Genomic DNA, 21,056 nt, shown 5'->3' with positions numbered 1-21,056 from the left:
AAAAGCTTACCATGTAAATACGAAATAGATGGAATAAAAAGACCTCATTTTTTTTTTTACATTTTGCCCAACATTTTCGAGTACTGCGTTTCCACCTCATGGACCAATCTCTGGAGGTTGACAATAACCAACTCATGGGTAAAGTTGGGGAACTTGTCTCTGTTTAGTCCAAACCACTCCAACGGCGGTGTGGCATTGCCCAACTCTTTGAGCTGGGGTGCTTCTATTATTGGCGGCGCAAGAGGCGAGTATCTGTATTTAGACTGGATCTCAACCTTTTCCATCGTCTCCTTGATGGCATTGTCTATTTCCTTTGTTGAGTCCCCCTCGCCCAATTGCTGTTTAAGCGTTGACAACGCCGGCGGTTCCTCTTTGACTGGCGAGTCAAACTTTTTCTGTATATTCTGCTTGTACTCAATCCTGGTGGAAAGTGCACTCGAATGAATGTTGTACATTTCGCGGATAAAGTTGACTGAACCCAAGTTCCACCGCACTGCAACTGTGCCTCCAAAGGAAGACTGGAACAAGTACTCGATAACGTTGCTTTGGCCCTTTTCAAATGTCCGCATGGAGATCTTAAACGAGGGAAACACAAATATCGTGCCGCCCTTTGCCTGCTTGGCAAAAGAAACAAACTCAGCAACAGTGCACGTTTCGATAAACGTCTCTGGTGGCGGAGGCATACTCGAGAGCGAAACTGTTAGATCGTTAAACTTCAAGTCCAAGTCATTTGAGATTCCGTAGCCGTACTCATTTTGTTGGAACTTTGCCCGCGATTCGTCCAACTTGAGAACGAGAACCTTGGTGTTGTCCATGGACGATGGGTACACGTGCACAAGCAAATGACCGATGGACACCAATATCTGCGTGTCTAGCTTCTTTACCGTTTTCAAGAGGGAGTGCTTCAGAAACGACCTCGACGGCATCCTTTGGCTTATCGACTTGCCTCGCGAGGAGTCTCTGAGGATCTCCTTGTAGGAACTTTTGTTGTCCTGGTTCATGCGTGAAATGGTATTGCCAATGTCCATAAAGTTCGACGCCGTCAACGAGGTCAAGTATATCTCGAGCGCTTTGAACTTGCTGACAAATATCAAGTGGTCCTTGGTGAGGGCGATTTCATTCTTTTTATTGTAGATGTCCATTGAAAAGCCGTCGAGGTAGGCAATGGCAATCACATGGTAGTCAAAGGACATCTTGAGCAGCAACTCGGCAATACCCGCCGAGATCAACACCAAGGGAACGTCCAAGGTCTCTGCTCCGCCAATGTTCCATTTGATAGCGGTGTGCAAATTCACGTTGCGCACAAGCAAGGACCCGCCCAACCTGCCCTCAGCGGAGAGATCGATCTCGTTGATGCCCGTCTTCAAGTCCTGCGACCAGTCCTGGGATTTCTTGGAAACGGCCCAGAAGTTGCCGATGACGAGTCTGAAGATGCCCAACGCTTGGCCAAAGTCGACTTCAACGTTGACCTTGTTTGTTACAAAGACCACGACCCAGGGAAATGCATAAGTTGTCGACACCTCTCGAAACTTCATAGCAATGTTTTTGTTCTGCGCCAACTCCGAGGAAGTCGAAGCTGTTGCAGCATGGCCTCCCGGGTGGTGACTCTCATCGTCGTGGTGATGGTCGTATAAGTGCTTTGGAAACCAGATGTCTTTGAACAAGTCCACATCTTGGTACTGCTTCACGTTGACGTACGCATCTGCGTTGGTCACGCAACCGGTGGAGAACATCCCCCCAGCTCGACCAAACTCGAGCACACTCAGGAGCAAGATTCTCTCCATTTTCAACGACGCGCTGATGTCTCTCGAGTAGACGTGCTGAAGCGATGCGGCAACACCGTCCATGAGCACTGAAAAGTGGAGCGATTTCCCCTTCAGGTCGTTGGAGCCAATCTGCACTAGGATCCCTTCAAGTCCAACAACTGCCGCAACCTTCGCGGTGGGCTCACAGCTGAGTGTAAGCTGCTGCCTCTCGATCCTTATCGCTATGTCAAACGCAAAGTCGTCCAAAACAAAGCCATCGCTGCGGCTCACCTCGTTCGAAGCCTTGCTAGTCAGCTCCTTGTCCTTGCCAGATTCAGGTTTGTGCATCGACTCCTTGATGCTGGAGATGATGTCCACGAGCACCGGCACACACTGTGGAAATAATGTGTTTTCGGAAGAAGAGGTCACCAACTCCCCACTAAGCTTTTTCTTGCCGTTTAAACATTCAGAAAACTTGAAGATGGTCTTGATGGCAGGAGCATGCAAAAACAACGACTTTTTCTCCCCAAGATCCTCGTCCTCCATTCTTGATATCAACACATTGGAGCCTGCAAATGTCGAGACAAACTCGACCGATTGGAATGGGATTTTGAAGTCTGATGACGGTCGCGCCGGCTTGGGCTCGGACGCCTTGTCGTCGAATAACCACGACTTTCTCTCCATATACTTCTGGATTCGCGATGCGGAGCTCGCAGATTTCTCAACAAAGGTGCCAATCGATGTCGACACAAACTGCACATCTATCTCGTCTCCATTGAGCGACAACCGCAAATGCTTGGACTTTTTATCCTGCTTCTCTATCATGTAGATCATCTGCAAGTTGGGCAAAAAGGCTCTATTCAAACTGGTTCTTTCAGACCGTGTGCTGTAGAAGTCATTGGCCGTGCCTCCATGTGCTAAGGAGATGTACGCCCCCATCAAGGTGAACTTGCCCAAGCTTTCCTCGGTGGCTGCAAAAAACTTTTCTGCGCCGATAATGACCCCGGGGCAGTCCTTTGACCGGTCGTTGAAAAGCCAGCCCATGCAAAAGTTGTAGGAAAGGAATTGAAAAGCGGAAAATCGGGAGTAGATGGCCATCTCGACGCTGTTGCGAACTTGATCCTGTCTGGGCTTTGGTGAAGTTTTTGCTTGTTTTGGAAGCATTGGCAATATATCGTCTAGTATCTTGATGGACGCAATCACAATAGATTCAGACAAGGCAACACGGCAAAACTCCGACTCAATCTGCAAGCTCTGGCGTGTGTTTCTGGAGTCCGTGTCATTGAACAACCGCACAGCCAAGTTTAGAGCAATGATGTTTGACAATGCCAACGGGATATTCTTTCCCACCAAGCTCACTCGGGACGCTGGTATCACAACGTCCCCGTAAGCAGGCACTTCCTTGGCGATGGGCAAGTTTTCCAACTCCTGGACTACGGAAATGTTGCAAACGTTGAAGCTGGTGCCCTCGACGCTGAACCCCAAGCTTGCCTTGTTGAAAACAGCTGCCAACTCCAAGTACTCTCCCTTGAACTTGAGCCTGAATAGATGGTTTGTCTTGTTTTCATGGCGGGCTCCCTTGCCATCGGAAAGCAAGGAGTGTAATTTGGCAAGCTTTTCTTGCAATTTGGGCATCTGAAATGACACAAATCTCATTATCCGAGTGACATCTGCAAATCGGAGCTTCAAGTATCCGATGGAGAGTTCCGACGAGAGCAACATCAAATCTTCAGCACTTTCAACACCGCACAAGCTTACAAGCTCGGTGGAATGGAGTTCGAGTACACTGTGGCGGTCGATGCAGAAGTTGCTCTTGAGTCGCTGGAACTCAACTCGAGTAGAGACACGGCCATCTTTCATAGTGGTGCTAATCGCAAATCCCGTGAGGGCACCTGCAAAGTGGAGCGGGTCAAGCAAGTCTATCTTCCAGACGATTTCCTTGGCCTTGGCAGTGCAGCTCAAAAATAAAGGCTTTGCAGGCGGCGACGACTTTGGAGATCCTGAGTCCTTTGATGCCAACCCTTTTACAAACGGGACGTCTTCCGCCATGAGTACTTGCAACACTTGCATAATTCGATCACGGCGACTGACCAAGCTGGTTCTTGTTCCCTCTGTCTCCACGTTCACCTGCATCAGCGACCCTAGTTTCACAAACACCACGTTTGACTTGTAACAGCTTTGCGTAAGCATTTGCTCTTTCATGGCATGTAGTGCCACCTCTAGCATTTCAATATTCGACACAACTTGCAACCGTGATTCCGAGTCATCCTTGTGGAACATTGTCAAGCAGTTCCTCACGCTGAAAGTACCTGCAGCGTTTAAAAGCTCAACTGATTGGTCGAAATGATCAACTTTTACCGTGACTTGTATATGACTTTGCTCCTTGGCTCCCTGATTCGAATGATGTGATTTTGTGGCGAGATCACCAAGGTTGAGTCTCGACAATGACTGGAGAAACGTGTTTGTGATTTTCCCCTCATAAGAACCCACGCTCAACGCTGCGTTGATACCTTTCTTTACATCACCCTGAGGTGGCAGCAGAGTCCCCGTGCAGTAGATGTCGCGCAACCGAAAGTATGCTGGCTCCTCAAGGCTTGCGCAATGGACCGAGACTCTGTGTATGGATGTGACAAAGTCAACCTGCAAAGGCGTGCTTTTCCCGGCTCCCTTGAATATTCCTTCCAACATCTGCCGCCGCTGCTGCGGGTTCGACTCCCACGCTCTCCAGTTGGAAAAATACACCCACACCTCTTCAAGCGCGTTTAGCGAGAGGCCCTTGTCGCGCAAGTTCTCCATCGCGTTGTGCAACCAACTACTCGGCAAGCTCCGAAGGGTGTGTCGCAACTTTGCCACGATCTTCCAGCCGTCGGAGTTCCGCATGTGGTCCTTCTTGGATCGCAATATGTACGCCGGTCGCGTGAGGACATCGGGGTCGTGATCGATTGCATGTTCAACAGAGGCCAACGTCAACTCGTGGATAAGCTTTGCCTGCAAGAAGCTGTTCTTTTCGATAGTGTCGAGAATCGTCAAAGCAGGGTTGATGGATTGAAGTACAGCCTGACAAGACTGAATTTGATTGCTGATTTCAGCCATGTCAACTTCGAAACTCAAATAGTTGACATCAGCGGAGCCCACGATACTGCCGTCTCTCACGTCAGCCCACAACTCTAGGTCCCTAGCTTCCGCCACTATTGCCAGGTTCTTACCCTCTTCCCCGAGAGATGTCACAGAAACACACTCAACGTGGACTGCAAGCGACAACTCCTCAGACTGTGCATCATCCACATCCTCTCCCGCCAAGAAGGCCTTTTGGGAGACTGCGGCGGAGAAATTGGACAACACCAATTCTAGCCTTTTTGCTGCGCCTCCTCTTTGCATACTAGCAACATCACTACCCACATCCATCGACAAGTGCACTACACACTCGTGGTTCACCACGCGAAAGTTCTTGACCGACTGGGACAACTTCTGCATTGCGTTCAATGACTCAATAGTGGAGACTTCGATCTGGTCCATGAGCGACTCCATGCTGACATCCGCCATGACCTTCGTCATCAAGGCAAACACTAGCGAAAAAACCTCGGGACAAATGTAGGCTTTGAGTGCGCCAAGCTCCACAATGATATTGTCATACTCAGTGTCTGGTTCCACCACATAAGAAGGAGTAAAGTCCTCGCTGTCATAAACGACTGTGGGATACGTCTGCTCACCAATCGGGCAGACATCATCAACACTGCTGTGCAAAACACTACTACTGCCGCTTTCAAGAACCACATCAGCAGTAAACTCCGTCAAAGGGATGGCCACTTGTGGGAGTGACAACGAGGTCATGAAGCTCCCCTTGTTTGCGTCGTAAAACCTATCCCTGTACTCCTCGGAAAGCAAAAAGGGGGCGCGGTGGAAAGGAGCATCGCTATTGCGCATGTGAAGCTGTTGTATCGCTCGACGGCCCATCATGTCCTTTTTCTGACAGATGTTCACCAAGGTCAACGACGTTTGAAGGTAAAACACTAGCTTCATATCGCCGTGGCGGCATGTTGTCAGTGCCTTGGCTGTGATGCCCGGGATCGACACCGATAGTCTGTTTGAGTACCGGTTGTTGCTCATGTCATTGTACGACAACAATAAATCGTCCATCTGGAACTCCAATAGGCTCAGCACGTCGGGTCTCAACTTGAATAAAAATCTCGGGCAGCGAAATGAAAAGTTGGCTGCATCAAACGCAGGTGGGAACAACTCACCCAACGCGTTTTCATGGTCCAGCAACCCCGATCCGAAGTTTGAAATCCCCGCTTTTAGTGCCCTGATGATACCGGGGTCGCCATCAATCACCCACTCGCCGCTGGCAAAATCCCATTTACACCAAAAGGTCAACTCGGTGGGAGGTATGCCAAACATTCTGTGCGAGTGGACGCTGAATCCGTCGACGTGCATGTCGGCACGAGTCGCGAAATGGCTCTGTGCGTATTCTCCTACATCTACAAATGGCATTTTTTCATCAAAGTCGTGGACCACGGTGCCTGAAACCGGGCTAAAGTCTGCTTGCATGTCCATGTAGTAGTTTGTGAATCGAAGGTCAACGTCCAACATGTCAAAATACAATCCCACATGGGACCGGCAACTGTACAAATGCTCAGGCAAGATGATCAACCCGTTTCTCACCTGGAAAGTAAACAACACATCAACATCGTTTTCTACTTTGAGCATCCCCCAGTAACTCTCGTCCTTGGCCGGTGCCTTGTCCTCCTCTGTGGCTGTGCTTCCACCTCGGTTGTTGAACTCCTCAAACGTCTTGAAATGAATGTGGTCTCCGAAATAGTTTTCTCGCATCGTAAACAAGTACCTGATGGCAAACCCATAGAATATCAAGCACACTTCATCACCAATGCAGTTCATCTCCACGCAGTTGGACGTGTTGATCTCGACGCCGCTGTAGAACGTGTAGGCCCCCGAGACCTCGAAATGACCGCTGCTGCCAACGAGAATCGTTTTCGCCATGAATGCGTTCACTGTGTGCCAGGGCGGTATATGCAAATTCAAGTTGAACTTTGGCGTTGAGACGTGGTAAGAAACTGTAGATTTTTTGGTGAGTGAGCCATACATGGGGATTCCCACAGTACAGTCCATCTGTTTGCCTTCAAAGGAGAGGTACTTGTTGTTGCTAAAGTCCAAAGGGTGGTTTATGATGTTGTTGTCGTTGACATTCAAATATAGCTCGTAGTTGATTAGCTTCCACTGGATGTTGTAGACAAATGGTCTAAAGTATTCGTACGGGAGCGGCTCGCCTGATGCAAAGTCAGCGAATAGGTCGGAAAATAGCAAAAGGTGCTCTCGCAACAAAAACATCCTCGCATTCAAACTGACCTGGTCAAATGTCCAGGTGCATTTCCCGTTCCACAGCAACGGGAGGCCAATGTCGGCGCTAATCTCGTGGGAGTCGGCCAAGAACAACACATCGTGATTCACCGATGTCCGCATTTCGGGCATGTTGAAAACCATCTTTAGCCGGTTCGGCCACTTGTCCTCCTTGTCGGTGACGTACGAAGTGAAAACACCCACGTTGGACCCTTCGCCGAGCTTCAACTCGATCCACCCAAACGGCCGGCCGGTCTTGGGCACTCCCAGGCTGATGTAGTCATTGTCTTTGCTCGGTTCGCGAGTGGGCACCCGCACGACCAAGTCGTCCCGCACAATAACGGCAATCTTGAAACCCTGGTATTCTCTTTTCTTGCTCCCTTCTGAGGCCACGCCTGCATAGTTTGGTGTTGAATCTTTGGCTAGCGGAGGAAACAACATGTCTTGTAGGGGTGCCCGCTGTTGGTCGGCCCATGGTCCATAATGTATAGTCCCATGGGAGATCTCAATCTCGAGACCTGATTCAGGCGCCTCCCCCGAGTCAATACCAGTTTGCACACCGGGGGAGTCATAATAGTAGATGAATCGTGTCATGGTGGAGTCTAAGATCAAACTGTACTTGGCATACTGTTCCTGGTTTGTGCTCATTGGCGACAACACCTCTGGTTCTTGAAACTCGCCTACGTACCGTTTCAAGCCTCTCCATTGGTTGTGCGGTAGGTCGACTCGTGAAGCCTCGCGGCCCTGATCGAGTCTCTTGCGCACCCATTGCATGGCACGAGTGAATCTGCGCCATACTTTATACCTCTTCATGTCTGCGTGACTCCTTTGGGACTTGTCTTTGGGGTGAGTGTCGTATCTATGCTTGTCGTATCCGAGATTTGTCTTCATTGCGATCTGGAATTGCAAAAACTGAAGATCGTGGAGTAGTCTGTAGGGGTCTAGTGAGTTTGGTGCTTTTGACACGTCTATTGATCCCCTTGCAGATTTGAACGAGGCCACTAGAATAGAAGGTGTCACGACATTCCCCAACACAATGGCTCCCTTTTTGACTCTAATCTCCAAGGGCAATACCCAGAGAAACAACATCAAGGACCTGCTTTTGGACTTTCTGACAAACTCAATCGACTCTCCTTCCTTGTCGTTCCGGTGCGAAGCCGAGCTCTCACCCGAAGACGTTGATGTTGACGATGCAAACGATTTTTCCGTCTCCTTTGTTGCTGAGTTGTCACCCGTTTTCAAAATCTCAACAATGTTGTCAAATGCCTCCGTGCGGTTGTAGATGAAAATCTCCAACCCATCCACAACCATAACAAACCGAGACGGCAGCTCGTCGTTTTGCTTTTGCGTGACTCCGCCAACTTCGTAGTCGGTGTCCCAGTAGTAGTTCGAGAGCTTGGTCAACCTAAAGAGCCAGTACCTCCAGGTCAAGGTTACGTTCAAAATGGAAATAGTTGCATCGCTAGTTGTGATGGTGAGGTTTTTGATGAATATCCTGCCGGCTAGCGGCGAGATTTTCATTGCGTCCACGCGGATCCTGGTTTTATACGCCGTCCAGAGTATCAACTTGAATAGTAGGGAAAATAGGAAACCCAATAGCTTGTGGAAGTAGAAGATGAACCCGAGACCCAAGATCAACGCTAGCACCCAGTCTACCAAGTAGATCCAAAAGGACACCTTAATGGTGGACGTGGAAGTGACTGCTATAAACTGTGATTCAAATGCCATTATCGGTGAGGTTGGAAGAGGAATGCTGTCGCATAGCCTTGAATCGCCCGAATCCCTGGTGTTGTATGCCGTGGAAAAAGGATAGATTGGAAGACGGGTTTTCTTTACCCTGGTGTTTGTAATGTAAAAGTCTTATTTGGAGGGCACCAATTAGCTTGTGATGAGTGTATCTATCGCCATACGACACTTTTTTTCCGCTGAATTCCGCGGTAAACTTTGGGAGAAAGGGAAGAACAGGGAGCAGCATTTGGCCGTGGTGTGTGCAATGGTTGGTTTCCACCACTACTGTTGCAGAAGAAGACGATATGTGTACCAGTTTAGAACGTGTCCTCACCATAATGGTGCTGTATATGATAGTAGTCAATGACTTGCTTGTTGTGTAGTCTGAAAGATAGATAGTGTTGTCTATGCTATATCAGTTGTAGTAGTGTGTTTTGGTGGTGCGCGTTTACAGCACGAAATATCAAAACAAATGTCACAGCTTTGATTACAACCTGCGTTTCTTTCACCACTTACTCCTTCATTCAGCCACCATCATGTCTCACAGAGTCTTTGACAACTCCGAGAACCGGAATGTGATTAGGTCACGAAATAAGCAGGAAAACAACAACACCGCAAACACCCAAGTCTACAAACGAGTGCCGTTGGGTGGTAAGAACCAAAACATCACCAATGTCGCATTCAACCGCTCGAAATCAACACTTGGATCAAACATATTCAATCCGCCCCAGTTGAGTAAATCAAACTCAACGTTGGGAATACCATCTGCTGCTTCATCTTCCTCGTCGGTGTTGGTCCATCAAGATGATTCGCAAGCGAAGCAATCGCTGCTACTGCCCAATCGAGTTTCCAAAAGAGTAAACCTAGAGCCAGTATCAGACAATACAGCTCTTGTCAAGCGGTCGAGGTTGGACGATGAGCCATGGACAGACTCTTTGATTAAACCTCAGTTGCCACAGAAGGGTCCTGCCGGCAGAATCGGGTCGACTTTGAGGACAGACGCGCTTCATGCGCGAAATCTTGCCCGTCCCGCTGCCAACAACATGGACCCGGTGAAACAGTGCCAGCGCGTTAATGACATCGACAGATTGGTTGAACTACATTGGAACGACGAGATCGAATCCGTCCCAGAGAGAGCACCTAGTGCAGTTCCCAGACTATTTGACGAAGCAGAGTTGCAATGCTTCTCAACTCCTAACAACACTGATAGCGATGCGGTAGATGTAGGAGAGATGACCATCGAGGTGGATATAGAAGAAAACCAGCAAGAAGAAGGGGAACTCGGGTTGAACGATACCGATTTGCAAAACTTGTTAGATTAAATAATGCGGTATCCTATCTACAATGCTATTATTGTTGACTACACTGTGGTGAGTATTCTCTATAGCCCTCTTCGTGTTCTTGCCTCGTTTCGTATGATGGTAAATCAGCAGGTTGGAGAATTGTAAAATCAGTGATTAGATTGACGTTTGCTTCGGGAGCTATTTGTGCTTCAGCTGACACTGGAAGGACGTTTCTGATTTTTATCATGTCGTCTCTCTCCAAGCACCAATTATCCCTGGGGAACTCAATTTCCGGTTTGAGATATAAATCGCCATTGGACTTGGCCGAAAGCCACGAGGACGCTCCTCCTCTAAGAGGCATTCCTTCTCCTGCAATCTTGATGAAGTCATGAGGTCTAATGACTTTCCCCGCTGGCGTGCAAAGCTTGATGCTTCTCCCATCCAAATGAATAACCACCTGCTTGGAGAATCCTGTCAACGCGTCTGCGAGGGGCAATGTGAAACTGGCGTACAAGTCATTCCCCTTGCGCTCAAACGTTTGATGTTGCTTACAAGCGTACTCTAGTATCACATCTCCGGCAATCTTTCCCGGGCACTGGTCGCTCTCGCCCTTTTTCCGAATCACGCCGTTATTGGGAGACCCTTTTGGTATTTCAAACTCGAGTATTTTAGTCTCCTCAGTGACTCTGGCTCCGCCGCACTGCTTGCATTTGTCTTTGGTTCTGTGTATTTTCCCTGTCCCACTACACTTGACACAGTCAACATAGTGTTGCGAGACAAGACCAGGTGCCACTCGTTTGATTTTGCGAATGTGGCCCTCGCCATTGCATATGCCACACGTCTTGCTCACCACGTTTGACGACCTGACTCCACTGCCTTTGCAGCTGGTGCAGATGACGTTTCTGGTTGACGTGGTCCGCACGGTCTTTCCCATGTACAACTCTTCGAGGGTGACCTCCACCTTGATTTTTGCATCTTCCGTTTTGGCCTCGTTGTGTCGAGCTTGGCCGTTGCTGAAAAAATCGTGAAAATCGTTGCCGTTGTACTCGTTGAAGCTCGCTCCGTAAAACTGCTCAAAGGGGTTTGAAGCGTAAGTTTGGCTGGCATCTGTACTACCAAACTGGTCGTACCGATATCGTTTCTCTTCATCGATGAGTATTTCATACGCATACGAGATCTTCTTAAACTGAACTTCCGCCTCCTCGCGTTCCGTCCCCGACGCTTTATCCGGATGGTACTTCAAAGCAAGCTTTCGGTACGCCTTTTTGATCTCGACGGCGGTGGCATTTGATTCAATTTCTAGTATCTCATATAGGTCTTCTTCCTCCATAGTTGCATGGGTGGAAAGGATCAACAATTAGCAGTGGTGGAAAATATATTGCAGAATCTCGCTCGCTGCGATGTGATTATCCACCCTCTGGAACCTTGCAAAAACCCTCGAGATATGACTGAGAATGAGACAAGGGGCAACTGGAAAACAGAGGCCAAGTGCAATACAGAGCAGATGATGTCAACTGTTTTGACCTTCAAGTTCAACTATAGAAAAACACCTAGATATCAGCCTCAAGTGGGATAAAAAGCAGCCAAAAAAAAAAATGGAAAAGCGACAATTGCAGGATTCGAACCTACGCGGGCAGAGCCCATCGGGAATAGCTTACCACCTGAGTAGAAACCTGCACCCGACTCCTTAAAACCACTCGGACAAATTGCCGAATGTACCAATCCGGAAGGTTCACAGCTGCTTGCAACCAGATTCTGCAATAATACAACTTTCTGGCCCTTTGGTGGGTCCTCGAGACTTGATTTCAATGGGATACATCATTTCTACAATCTTGGGATTTTGTTTTATTTTCGTCCAAATTTTTAGGCAAATTCGTACAAGATTTGGTATAAACTCAACAAGTACAGGACTTTGGCTTCTTTCTATCAATCTCAAGCGATGGACTCATGATAGTATCAATCCTGGGGTCCTATGTACTCTCTATTTTTAGGGTTGCCTCAGTTTTTTGCACCCAGTTACCTTACAATGAAAAAGGAGCGATTCTGACTTTATTTTGCCAGCGTTTCCCGAGATGGAGAAAACCAACTTCTCTAAAGCGCTACTGAGGTAACACAAGAATCGGCGGTTCAACAAAGATCTTTTTTTGCCTTCTTGTATTCACTGTTGTAGCCCAGCAGGCAAACAGTGCTGGTATACTTGAGGAAAATGCAAAATTGGATCCACTTGCGTCGACAGAAAAAAAAAAAAAACTAAACTCAGCCAAACCAGCAAGTTTAAACACAGGATATACAATCTAGTTCTTACTAGCACAACCACCACTTCCAAAACACTTATTTACATAGAGCCGAATCAATCATGGTATGTCTTGTAGTCGAATTGGTGAACCCTCTACTACAACTGCCACCATCTCCCTTACAACGTCATTTCTAAAATTCACATGCTAGCATAGGATACTAACCTTCATTATCTAGTCAAGATCAGGGTATGTCCAATGACTCCACTCGCTTCAAAAAAAAAAAATGCCACAAGCATACTAACATGTCCCATCCAGTGTCCAAGTTGCAGATGAATCGTTAAAAGCATTCAATGAATTGAAGTTGGGCAAAAAGTACAAGTTCATCATCTACACTTTAAACGACGCCAAAACCGAGATTGTGGTTGACGAGACGTCCACAGATCCAGAGTACGACTCGTTCTTGGAAAAGTTGCCTGAAAACGAATGCAAATACGCTGTTTACGATTTTGAGTACGAGATTGGCGGCGGCGAAGGAAAGAGATCCAAGATTGTGTTTTTCACTTGGTCGCCAGATACCGCACCAGTGAGAGCCAAGATGGTTTACGCATCGTCAAAGGACTCCTTGAGAAGAGCCTTGAACGGTGTTGCTGCCGATGTCCAGGGTACTGATTTCTCAGAAGTTGCATACGAATCGGTCTTGGAAAGAGTCAGTAGAGGTGCTGGGTCCCATTAAATGGAGATATTTAAAGGTATTATTACAGGATTTGATATTCTTTTTCTTTTGTTACGAAACAGCTCTTCTTGGTTGGAATTGATTTCAAGTGTACCTAAAGTCGCCAAACCTGCCAAAAGCCCTGTCTTTGCGGGAAAATTCCGTTAACCTCTGGCGGCCACGCACTCCTGAAATAATATCAGTTGCGGGTCAAGCAGAAAAGTCTGGGTCACAGCTTTCCCAGGTTAATATCTCTAGTCTACCTCCTCCACGCCGAGGGAATAAACAAATTAGAATGTCGACCAAACTACCGCGGGCGACGTTGGCGCAGAAATTACACGTGCTCGACTACTTTCATCAATCCGATAGTCCCCAGTTGAAAACCGTCGACAAGTTTAAAGAGCAACTCTCAATTTCAACGTCGTCGTTAAGTGAATGGTTGAAAAACGAGCCAGAGTTGCGTAGGCGGTACAGCGAAGCCAAGTTCAAATCGTCCAAGAACGCCAAGCGCAATGCAACGTTCAAATACGAGGACATCAACAAGGCCATGGACAAGTTTGTCCAGGAACGACTAGCAAGGAACGGTCCAATTAGTGAGCCCGTGCTTCGCGAACAATGGGCGCGGTATGCGCAACAGTACGGAGTAGACGACCCCAAGCGGTTGCACAGCTTTAGTCACGGCTGGTTAAGTCAGTTTCGAAAGAGACACGGGATAAAGACAAACAAAGTCAACAAGGAAAGGGGGAGGGTCTCCAAGTATACACAGGGGCAAGGAACTAGCGTAAGCCAAAAGTCACAAGAGCCGGGATCCGGCCACGACGGATTATCACCCCCCGCTTCAATATCGATACATCAGGGGGCCGACTGTCCGATTGATGTTTCTTATACGAGTACCCAGTCTATGACTCCCAGTGAGTTCAACCATGCGGCAATGTTTCGAGTCGAAACTGAAACTACTGAGACTGCAGAAACTCGACAGGCAAGACCGCCCAGTGTGGATGCAGATCAGGATATGGATGCAGATTTCATGTGCAATCATGAGGAAACGCACCATCATCAGAGATCAAATCACAAGTCAAACTTGCACGGGTCGGGAGCCCACTCGCAACTTGCAAACGCATCTCACCCAGCACATCCTGCTCAACTTGATCTATCTAGAAACGGGTTCGGTGTGGAGCTCCAATTCGAAAAGACTGAGAGGTCAGGGAGGGGCCATCAGCAGGGACAAGATCTCCACACGTCAACTCTCCGCTCCTCGCAGGCCATGGCACATAACAATGTCTCAGTACCGCAACGCGTTTCCTCTCACCAGATGAATCAGTTGACACCTAAATCAGCAAACGTGAGCAACCGCGTGCCGAGAAGCAACGGCCCGCCAACAATCGTAGATGTCGAAAGGTTCATATTTGTTACGGGCGACAAGTTCTTCCACAACCATCAGCAAAGCTATCCCAACACGTTTAAATTGTTTCAAAAATTCAAGGAGTCGTACTTTGATGAAAAGTACCTTGCTGAAAGTGCAAGTGTGGACCAAATTCAGAGCAGCCACAGCGATCCAACTTTATCTGAGTAGGAAGTTATCATCTAAGAGGTCAACAACTGCTAGTGGTTTCGTCTACATGTGTGATTTGAAAAAGTGACATGCATTATATCGAATTGGTGAAATCAATCTCATCATGAGCAAGCTCGACATTCAATCCAGGCTTAACGTTAATCGGCTGCTGGCTTTCCAGCCCCTTGACGGGATCCAATTTGCATTTGCAGGTGCTGCACAGCCTGGTGCATTTTGATATTTTAAAATCAACAAGATCAATCTCTTGCAGCTTTTGCGTGGCGGTGTTCATCTCGGACACGAGTCTTGTCGGTGGAAGGATAGGTTTCTCTGGAGTTGCGTTTGACTCCACTTGTGCGCTTGTGCCAGCAGCTTGCAGGTTAAGCAGGGTGGATTTGTTGATCTTGGTGTTTATAGCAGCATTAGCTTCGTCGTGTTTGGCATATAAATAGTTCCGAAGTGCCATCTTGCTGTAGTTATATAATTTTTGACGATACTGTGATTGGCCTTGAGGTGCTGCAACAATTGGCAAGCGCATAACTCCGATGTATGGAGTTGGGCAGATTGGCCTATCAGTAAAGACCAGTATATCCAGTGCGTTCTACTTTTCTATTCCAGCACACCACAATTCGAAATATACAATACTTCTGATGTTCTTCTTTATGGTATATATGTCCCCATCAGCTATCATCGCTGAGAAGTGCATTGCTATCGTCTTTTACTCCACCTCTTGGTGGCTGTTTTATAATTTTGCAGCATACTGTCCGTTTTCCTCTTGGTTTTTCCTGTGCTGCATACACGCAAAACAAGAGTGGCCTGATTTCTGCACCTTTCATCATACCACCATGCCCCTTACCGATTGCATCGAAAGGAGGTTTCTGCATTTGCTCCATCTGACAAAAGCCGTTTCCTGGATAGGCATTTCGTCTTTAACGAGATATTTTACAGCAGGTTTGAAAACACTGACCCGTCTGATATCATTTCCCACCACTTTAGTTAAACGCATTACATAATACAAAAGACGAAACTACCAAAACAACGGCCACCCACCCTTAACTTCACCCCCCACCTATTTTGCCGCTGGGTTGTGCGATTGAGGCGTTAACTTGAGCCCAATGATGACAATCCCAAGCGCAATGGTGAGAAACTTGAACTTTAAATTGTCATCCACGAGCGCGTCCCTGTTCTTTGATTTCCTCTTGGATTTCGCTTCCTTGGCTCCCCCCATCACTAGATGCTTGATCTGGTTCAACATCCCAACTTCCCCTTCGGAAGACGCAGAAGAAGACGATGCATATTCGCTCAGCTGCTGCTCTTCAGCTTCGTCGTCCGCCGCGTTCAACTGCCAGGTCATGTTCTCATACTCTGCTGCGTCGCTCTCGTTCTCACTTAGCGGATACAACTCGGACCGCTCAAACACTTCAGAGGCAAATTTCTTGACGATCCGGTCGTTGACAAAATTACTTTGCGCGTGCTGACGCGGGCTGTCTTGGTCTTCATCTAGTTCGAATATGTCAAAGTTGCCAATGTATTGCTCGTCTGGGTTGGGCACGTGACTGGCATCGCAAATCAACCCCACGGGACTCATCGAAAATGGCGTATTTGCGTCTCTGGCATTGTGCAAGACAGTGTTGATGGAAACGGACCTTAGCACGCGTTTCTTGTTGATCAACAAGTCGCGCGAGTCTTTGATCAACTTGGCATCGGAGTATTCGTAGCCATTCTGCCGTAATGAGGTCAACGACTGTTTCTTGGCCAACCGCTTGATGTTCTTTTTTTGCTTTTGTAGCTCAAAGCCAATGTAGGAGAGCAACTTTTCATTATGTAGCTTGAGTGATTGTAGTTCGAATTTGAGTTTTGTAATCTCCTGTCTTGTGCGGCTGTCCGAGTTTAAACAGCTGGATCTCTTGGAAGACAGTTCAGAGTCGTCGAATGAAAAGCGGTTGTTGCCCTCGGTGTCAGTTTCGGGTCTCATGTATCCATTCAATGCAAACAAGGTCCCCTCTCGGTGGCGCGACTTGCTGGAGTCAACGTCAACAGACTCCTCAATCACATCGAATATCAGCAGGTGCCGTTTCGAGCTTTGGCCCTGAGGCATGGATGATACCCTCGTTCCATTTTGCTCTTCAAACTCGACTTTGACGGGTATTATATCGTGACTGTTATATCGCACGTGGTTTGGCTTTGTTGATGAGTACCGTTTGACAGTTGCATCGGCCATTTGCTCAAACACACCGGCATCTTCAATCGAGTTGCTTGGTGCTAGTTTGAACGGAGATAGCACAAAATCCGTCGGCTCGGGCACTTTTGGTTTTGATTTCAAACACGTGGGCAAGGACCTGCGTTTGCGGTTTTTCGACTCTGGGTCTGGAGATGGAGGAAGAATGGCGGTTTCCGCGGGCGGGAACTGAAAGCCATGAGCCACCTTGATTGAGCCCGTGGAGGTGTCCTTGAGACAGGAAGAGTCGTGGTGGGGATCCTCCTGCATGCTATGATTAAGAAGATCCAACTCGCCCTCGCTGCTGTCAATGTGTTTTTCTGAAAAATTGAGCAATGAGTAATTGGAGTGATGACTGAGAGCGTCAATATCTCTGTCCAATGCTGCAACTGTTTTTTCACTACTTGGTCTCACTTGGCTAGCCAAGCGTTCACACTGGCGGTTTAAAAACTCAATTTGGTCCATTAGAGCAAGCTTTGAGTTTTTCTCCACTTCAAACTGGTTTTGCAACACCTTGTAGTCTCGCACAAGCTTGTCGTATTTCTCCTCCAAAAGGTCCCTACTGTGGTCACCAGTGTTGACCTGTGGTAGTGTGTTGCCAACTGCTTCACTTTGATGTTGTAGTTGGTTGATTTTCTTTTGCAAACAATCAACAGTTTTCTGGTAAAACTCTTCTTGCTGGTTAATGAGATCTTTGAGACACTCTTTTTCCACTTCCATCTCCCCCATGGCCCTTGCAACGGTTTGGATCTCCCTTTGAGCTGCTTCCAAGTCAGCTTTCCTGTGCTCGAGCTCGTGAACAAGTAGCTGGTTCTCTGCTCCAATTCCCTCCACTTTCAACAACATGTCTGCATATCGTCGCTCCAATGCGTCATATTCTTGTTTACGGGTGTCTAAATGAAAGTTGTCACTTGGCATCACTTTGGTTGTTGGTGTCTGCAGTTTAGCCGGTTTATCCGGAACAACACTCGTGTTTGCCTTTGACTTGTTAAATGCCAACGGCAATGCTGTCGTTACTGGTTTCCTTAGTAGATGTTCTGTTTGAGTGATTACTGTAATCTCATCACTATCTCGATGGTTTGCAGACTGTCCCATGCTACTGAAACCAGGAGAAAATACGCAGTTCTTGATTTCGATGCAACGCACAGACAAAGGCTTGATTTTGATTTGGTCTGGTTCTCTCGCTACTGCCTCTTAGACCATGCACGCCGTGGCAATATCTTCAGGTTCTACTGTCAGTTGTAGTGCCGCCAAGGGTATTTGAAAACAAACAGCCAGTGAAAATAAATTTCTACCCCCTTGAATAAACCAAGTTGGCTCTGAAAGAGAAAGTATAGACCCAAGATCGTGGATAACCTCTCCCTCTTCTAAATAAACGCTGTTCCACCTTTGGCCAGGAATTTTTTTCTTTTTTGGTTTTTTAACGGTGGTTGTTGTAGAGGGTTTTTCTGTGAGAATGTGTACAGTTCATCTGTTTTGGTTTTATCCACATACAACTCGGGACACTGGAATTATACACAAGCAAAGAACAATAAACCTTACATCTACCAGCATGCCTCGAAAACAGGCACCTGCTATGCCTAGTAAGGCACACCCTTGCTTTGTTTGTTTTTACAACTGCACTGAAGTCACCCGTGTAACGTATGCTAGTGTGGAGATGGCAAGCAAAGGAGGAAGTAAGTGTCGCGTTTGGTAATTTCACGACAAGCAAAATGTCGATTGCCTAGACAACTCAATGCTTCTATTGTAAGGAGTAGCTATACAAACGCAAGTCATGGAACTGTCATCATTTTTCCATATTCAAGCCAACCGTCACCCACTCTGTACAAAACTCGCTCCCTCACCTAAGGGCCTGTTCCAAAGATGTCCCCGGATTCAAACTCTTGGTCAAGTCGTGTTTCTTCATACTGGCCCTTAGGATTCTCGGGTCTTTTCGCAATGTTCTCAACAATTGCGCTTGCACATTACTCGAGGAATCAAACCCGATGATGAAGTTGTATCCTTGAAAGTGCCGTTCTTGTTCTCTGGAGACTATCTTGGGTAGTGGTCTTGCGCCTAAGCTCGTTATGTCCCTGATGACGCCTCTGTTGTTCAAGATCAACTTACCAACTGTCGAGGCAATCTTGGTGGCTTCCTTTGTAACATGCAACGGATCCGTGATACGGGCTATAGCAAATAGTTCGTAGTACATTGTCTTTGGCGCTGTCAGCTGGGTTCTAGCCTGGTTGACTATCGGCGAGGTTTGAAAATTTTCCCTTCACCATTTACAACTGCGATGGCGCTACCAAATGAAACACCATCCAGATATACGGACTCTTGACTTTACAGTTCCTCAATCCCATACAATCCTCAATCCCATACACTCCTAATAGTGCTGGTCTGGGGGCAAAACAATGAAGTGAATGTCCACATGCATCTAGAACTCCCCAGCATCAGCAAGCCCAAACTCATCTATGTGGAGACCGCACTGTCCCGCCGCGTTCACACCCGATTGCTGCAAAATATTATCAGTGACAAAGTCGAAGTCACGTGCAATGATAAATTGCAGCCAGCTTGACAAGGTATCTCGGCACTCTTAGCACTTCAAAATCTAGCAACGACTGAGCTCAAAATTTTTCCACCAGCAACGTATACTTTTACTCCAGCATCGCTATCATGGCTTCCAACATAACATGGCATCCTAACTTGACGCACAGTGAGAGAAGTGCGTTGAGGAAACAGCAAGGTGTAACCGTATGGTTGACTGGTTTGTCAGCGAGTGGTAAATCCACCATAGCATGCGCTTTGGAACAGTCGATTTTAGCAAGAGGGTTGAACGCGTACAGGCTCGACGGTGACAATGTTCGATTCGGATTGAACAAGGATTTGGGGTTCAGCGAGGCCGATAGGAATGAAAACATCAGAAGAATAAGCGAAGTTGCGAAATTATTCAACGACTCGTGCTGCGTTACCGTGACGTCATTCATTAGCCCCTACAGAGCAGATAGACGGTTAGCTAGGCAGTTGCACGAAAAGGACAACTTGCCCTTTGTTGAGGTGTATGTCGATGTGCCAATTGAAGTTGCTGAGCAAAGAGACCCCAAGGGGTTGTACAAAAAGGCCAGGGAGGGGATCATTAAGGAGTTCACTGGTATAAGTGCGCCTTATGAAGCGCCAGAGCACGCAGAGATTCATGTGGAAAACCACTCAGGTTTGACCGTGGAGCAAGCTGCCGAGCAGATAATAGAGTACCTCATAAACAAGAAATACATTGAGTAGATATTTAAAAGGGTTGGCATTATGTAGTCACTTTACTTCTTTAAACTGTCCAATCTAGCTTGCAAGTCGTCCTCCACGGTCTCGGCACCGCCGTGGGCACCCACGCTCTCAGCTACTTTACCCACAGCTTCTCCATGTGAGGGCGCACCCGTGGGCGTGTCCTTTAGATTCAAGTTCAGGTTCAAGTCAACCCCAATCTCGTCAAGCACCTTGCCCAAGATCTCGTCAATCTGCTCTTCCTCGCCCAACTCGTCCTCGTCCATCGCCATGGCGTCGTCAATGGCGTCATCCATAAACTCCTGTTTCTGGTCCATCATGTCGTTCTCCTTGGCAAACTCCTGCGCGATTCTCGATAGCTGAGGCAAGTTCATTGACCTGTTCATACCACTCAACACGCGTGTAGCGTCCCTCATTGACATGGCCATCTGCTGGTTGGACCGTACACTTTGCACACGCAACGATATCGCCTGTAGTTGCGCCTTCATGGAGTTGAACTTTTGAATGTACGACTTGGTTCTAATCAAATCCTTTGCTTGGATCTTGGCACTGGAAATCTGCCCCTGTTTCGCCGACTTTTTAATCTCACTGATGAGCTTCTTTTCTTGCTGCTGCAACTTGGTCACTTCCCGACTGAGTTCCCTCTGCGTCTTTTCCAATGCTCTTTGATTCTTTCGAAGCCGTTCCTGCGGAGTGAGCTTCTTCCCGAAGGCCCATTCAAAGATCTGCGACATGATGTATTAGAAGTAACTTGTTCCTGGGGTGTGGTGTTGGATGTGTGGGTTTACGCCTTATCTCGGCAAACTGCTACATTTTTTCTGCGAAATTTCAAAAAAAAAAAGACCTATACTTTATACCCACCAAGAGCCAGCAGCACAGCACGGTGGGCCATGCCATAGCCGGCCTGGTATCCATTCCCACCAGCACCATAGTTGTGCACAATAATCTTGCCGTCGTCGCATTTCTCCTTG

The 21,056-nt window shown here is 47.5% G+C and overlaps 10 protein-coding genes across 10 annotated transcripts; 4 read left to right on the top strand and 6 right to left on the bottom strand. All coding sequences in view use genetic code 12, as the record gives it.

Moving 5' to 3' along the window:
• Positions 1–56: 56 nt before the first annotated feature.
• Positions 57–8,828, bottom strand: LODBEIA_P57410 (uncharacterized protein; the record flags this gene model as incomplete). The annotated part of the gene is made up of 1 exon (XM_066976107.1): positions 57–8,828. The coding sequence occupies one exon, from the start codon at positions 8,826–8,828 to the stop codon at positions 57–59; it is 8,772 nt and encodes a 2,923-aa protein (XP_066832679.1).
• A 536-nt stretch (positions 8,829–9,364) lies between these two features.
• Positions 9,365–10,150, top strand: LODBEIA_P57400 (uncharacterized protein; the record flags this gene model as incomplete). The annotated part of the gene is made up of 1 exon (XM_066976106.1): positions 9,365–10,150. The coding sequence occupies one exon, from the start codon at positions 9,365–9,367 to the stop codon at positions 10,148–10,150; it is 786 nt and encodes a 261-aa protein (XP_066832678.1).
• Positions 10,151–10,178: 28 nt separating this feature from the next.
• LODBEIA_P57390 (uncharacterized protein) lies at positions 10,179–11,441 on the bottom strand (the record flags this gene model as incomplete). The annotated part of the gene is made up of 1 exon (XM_066976104.1): positions 10,179–11,441. One exon carries the CDS (start codon positions 11,439–11,441, stop codon positions 10,179–10,181), a length of 1,263 nt encoding a protein of 420 aa, XP_066832677.1.
• A 1,026-nt stretch (positions 11,442–12,467) lies between these two features.
• Positions 12,468–13,081, top strand: LODBEIA_P57380 (uncharacterized protein; the record flags this gene model as incomplete). Its single annotated transcript, XM_066976103.1, has 2 exons — positions 12,468–12,474; positions 12,672–13,081. The coding sequence occupies 2 exons, from the start codon at positions 12,468–12,470 to the stop codon at positions 13,079–13,081; spliced, it is 417 nt and encodes a 138-aa protein (XP_066832676.1).
• Positions 13,082–13,355: 274 nt separating this feature from the next.
• Positions 13,356–14,633, top strand: LODBEIA_P57370 (uncharacterized protein; the record flags this gene model as incomplete). The annotated part of the gene is made up of 1 exon (XM_066976102.1): positions 13,356–14,633. The coding sequence occupies one exon, from the start codon at positions 13,356–13,358 to the stop codon at positions 14,631–14,633; it is 1,278 nt and encodes a 425-aa protein (XP_066832675.1).
• A 73-nt stretch (positions 14,634–14,706) lies between these two features.
• LODBEIA_P57360 (uncharacterized protein) lies at positions 14,707–15,078 on the bottom strand (the record flags this gene model as incomplete). Its single annotated transcript, XM_066976101.1, has 1 exon — positions 14,707–15,078. The coding sequence occupies one exon, from the start codon at positions 15,076–15,078 to the stop codon at positions 14,707–14,709; it is 372 nt and encodes a 123-aa protein (XP_066832674.1).
• Positions 15,079–15,681: 603 nt separating this feature from the next.
• On the bottom strand, positions 15,682–17,925 carry LODBEIA_P57350 (uncharacterized protein; the record flags this gene model as incomplete). The annotated part of the gene is made up of 1 exon (XM_066976100.1): positions 15,682–17,925. One exon carries the CDS (start codon positions 17,923–17,925, stop codon positions 15,682–15,684), a length of 2,244 nt encoding a protein of 747 aa, XP_066832673.1.
• A 745-nt stretch (positions 17,926–18,670) lies between these two features.
• Positions 18,671–19,021, bottom strand: LODBEIA_P57340 (mitochondrial 37S ribosomal protein bS6m; the record flags this gene model as incomplete). Its single annotated transcript, XM_066976099.1, has 1 exon — positions 18,671–19,021. One exon carries the CDS (start codon positions 19,019–19,021, stop codon positions 18,671–18,673), a length of 351 nt encoding a protein of 116 aa, XP_066832672.1.
• Positions 19,022–19,485: 464 nt separating this feature from the next.
• On the top strand, positions 19,486–20,088 carry LODBEIA_P57330 (uncharacterized protein; the record flags this gene model as incomplete). The annotated part of the gene is made up of 1 exon (XM_066976098.1): positions 19,486–20,088. One exon carries the CDS (start codon positions 19,486–19,488, stop codon positions 20,086–20,088), a length of 603 nt encoding a protein of 200 aa, XP_066832671.1.
• A 32-nt stretch (positions 20,089–20,120) lies between these two features.
• LODBEIA_P57320 (uncharacterized protein) lies at positions 20,121–20,819 on the bottom strand (the record flags this gene model as incomplete). Its single annotated transcript, XM_066976097.1, has 1 exon — positions 20,121–20,819. One exon carries the CDS (start codon positions 20,817–20,819, stop codon positions 20,121–20,123), a length of 699 nt encoding a protein of 232 aa, XP_066832670.1.
• Positions 20,820–21,056: the final 237 nt, after the last annotated feature.

Source organism: Lodderomyces beijingensis (genome assembly GCF_963989305.1).
Source record: "Lodderomyces beijingensis strain CBS 14171 genome assembly, chromosome: 7".
NCBI classification, from domain to species: domain Eukaryota; kingdom Fungi; phylum Ascomycota; class Pichiomycetes; order Serinales; family Debaryomycetaceae; genus Lodderomyces; species Lodderomyces beijingensis.
Note: the sequence above shows the minus strand (reverse complement) of the source record. Positions and strands in the feature narration are given on the sequence as shown.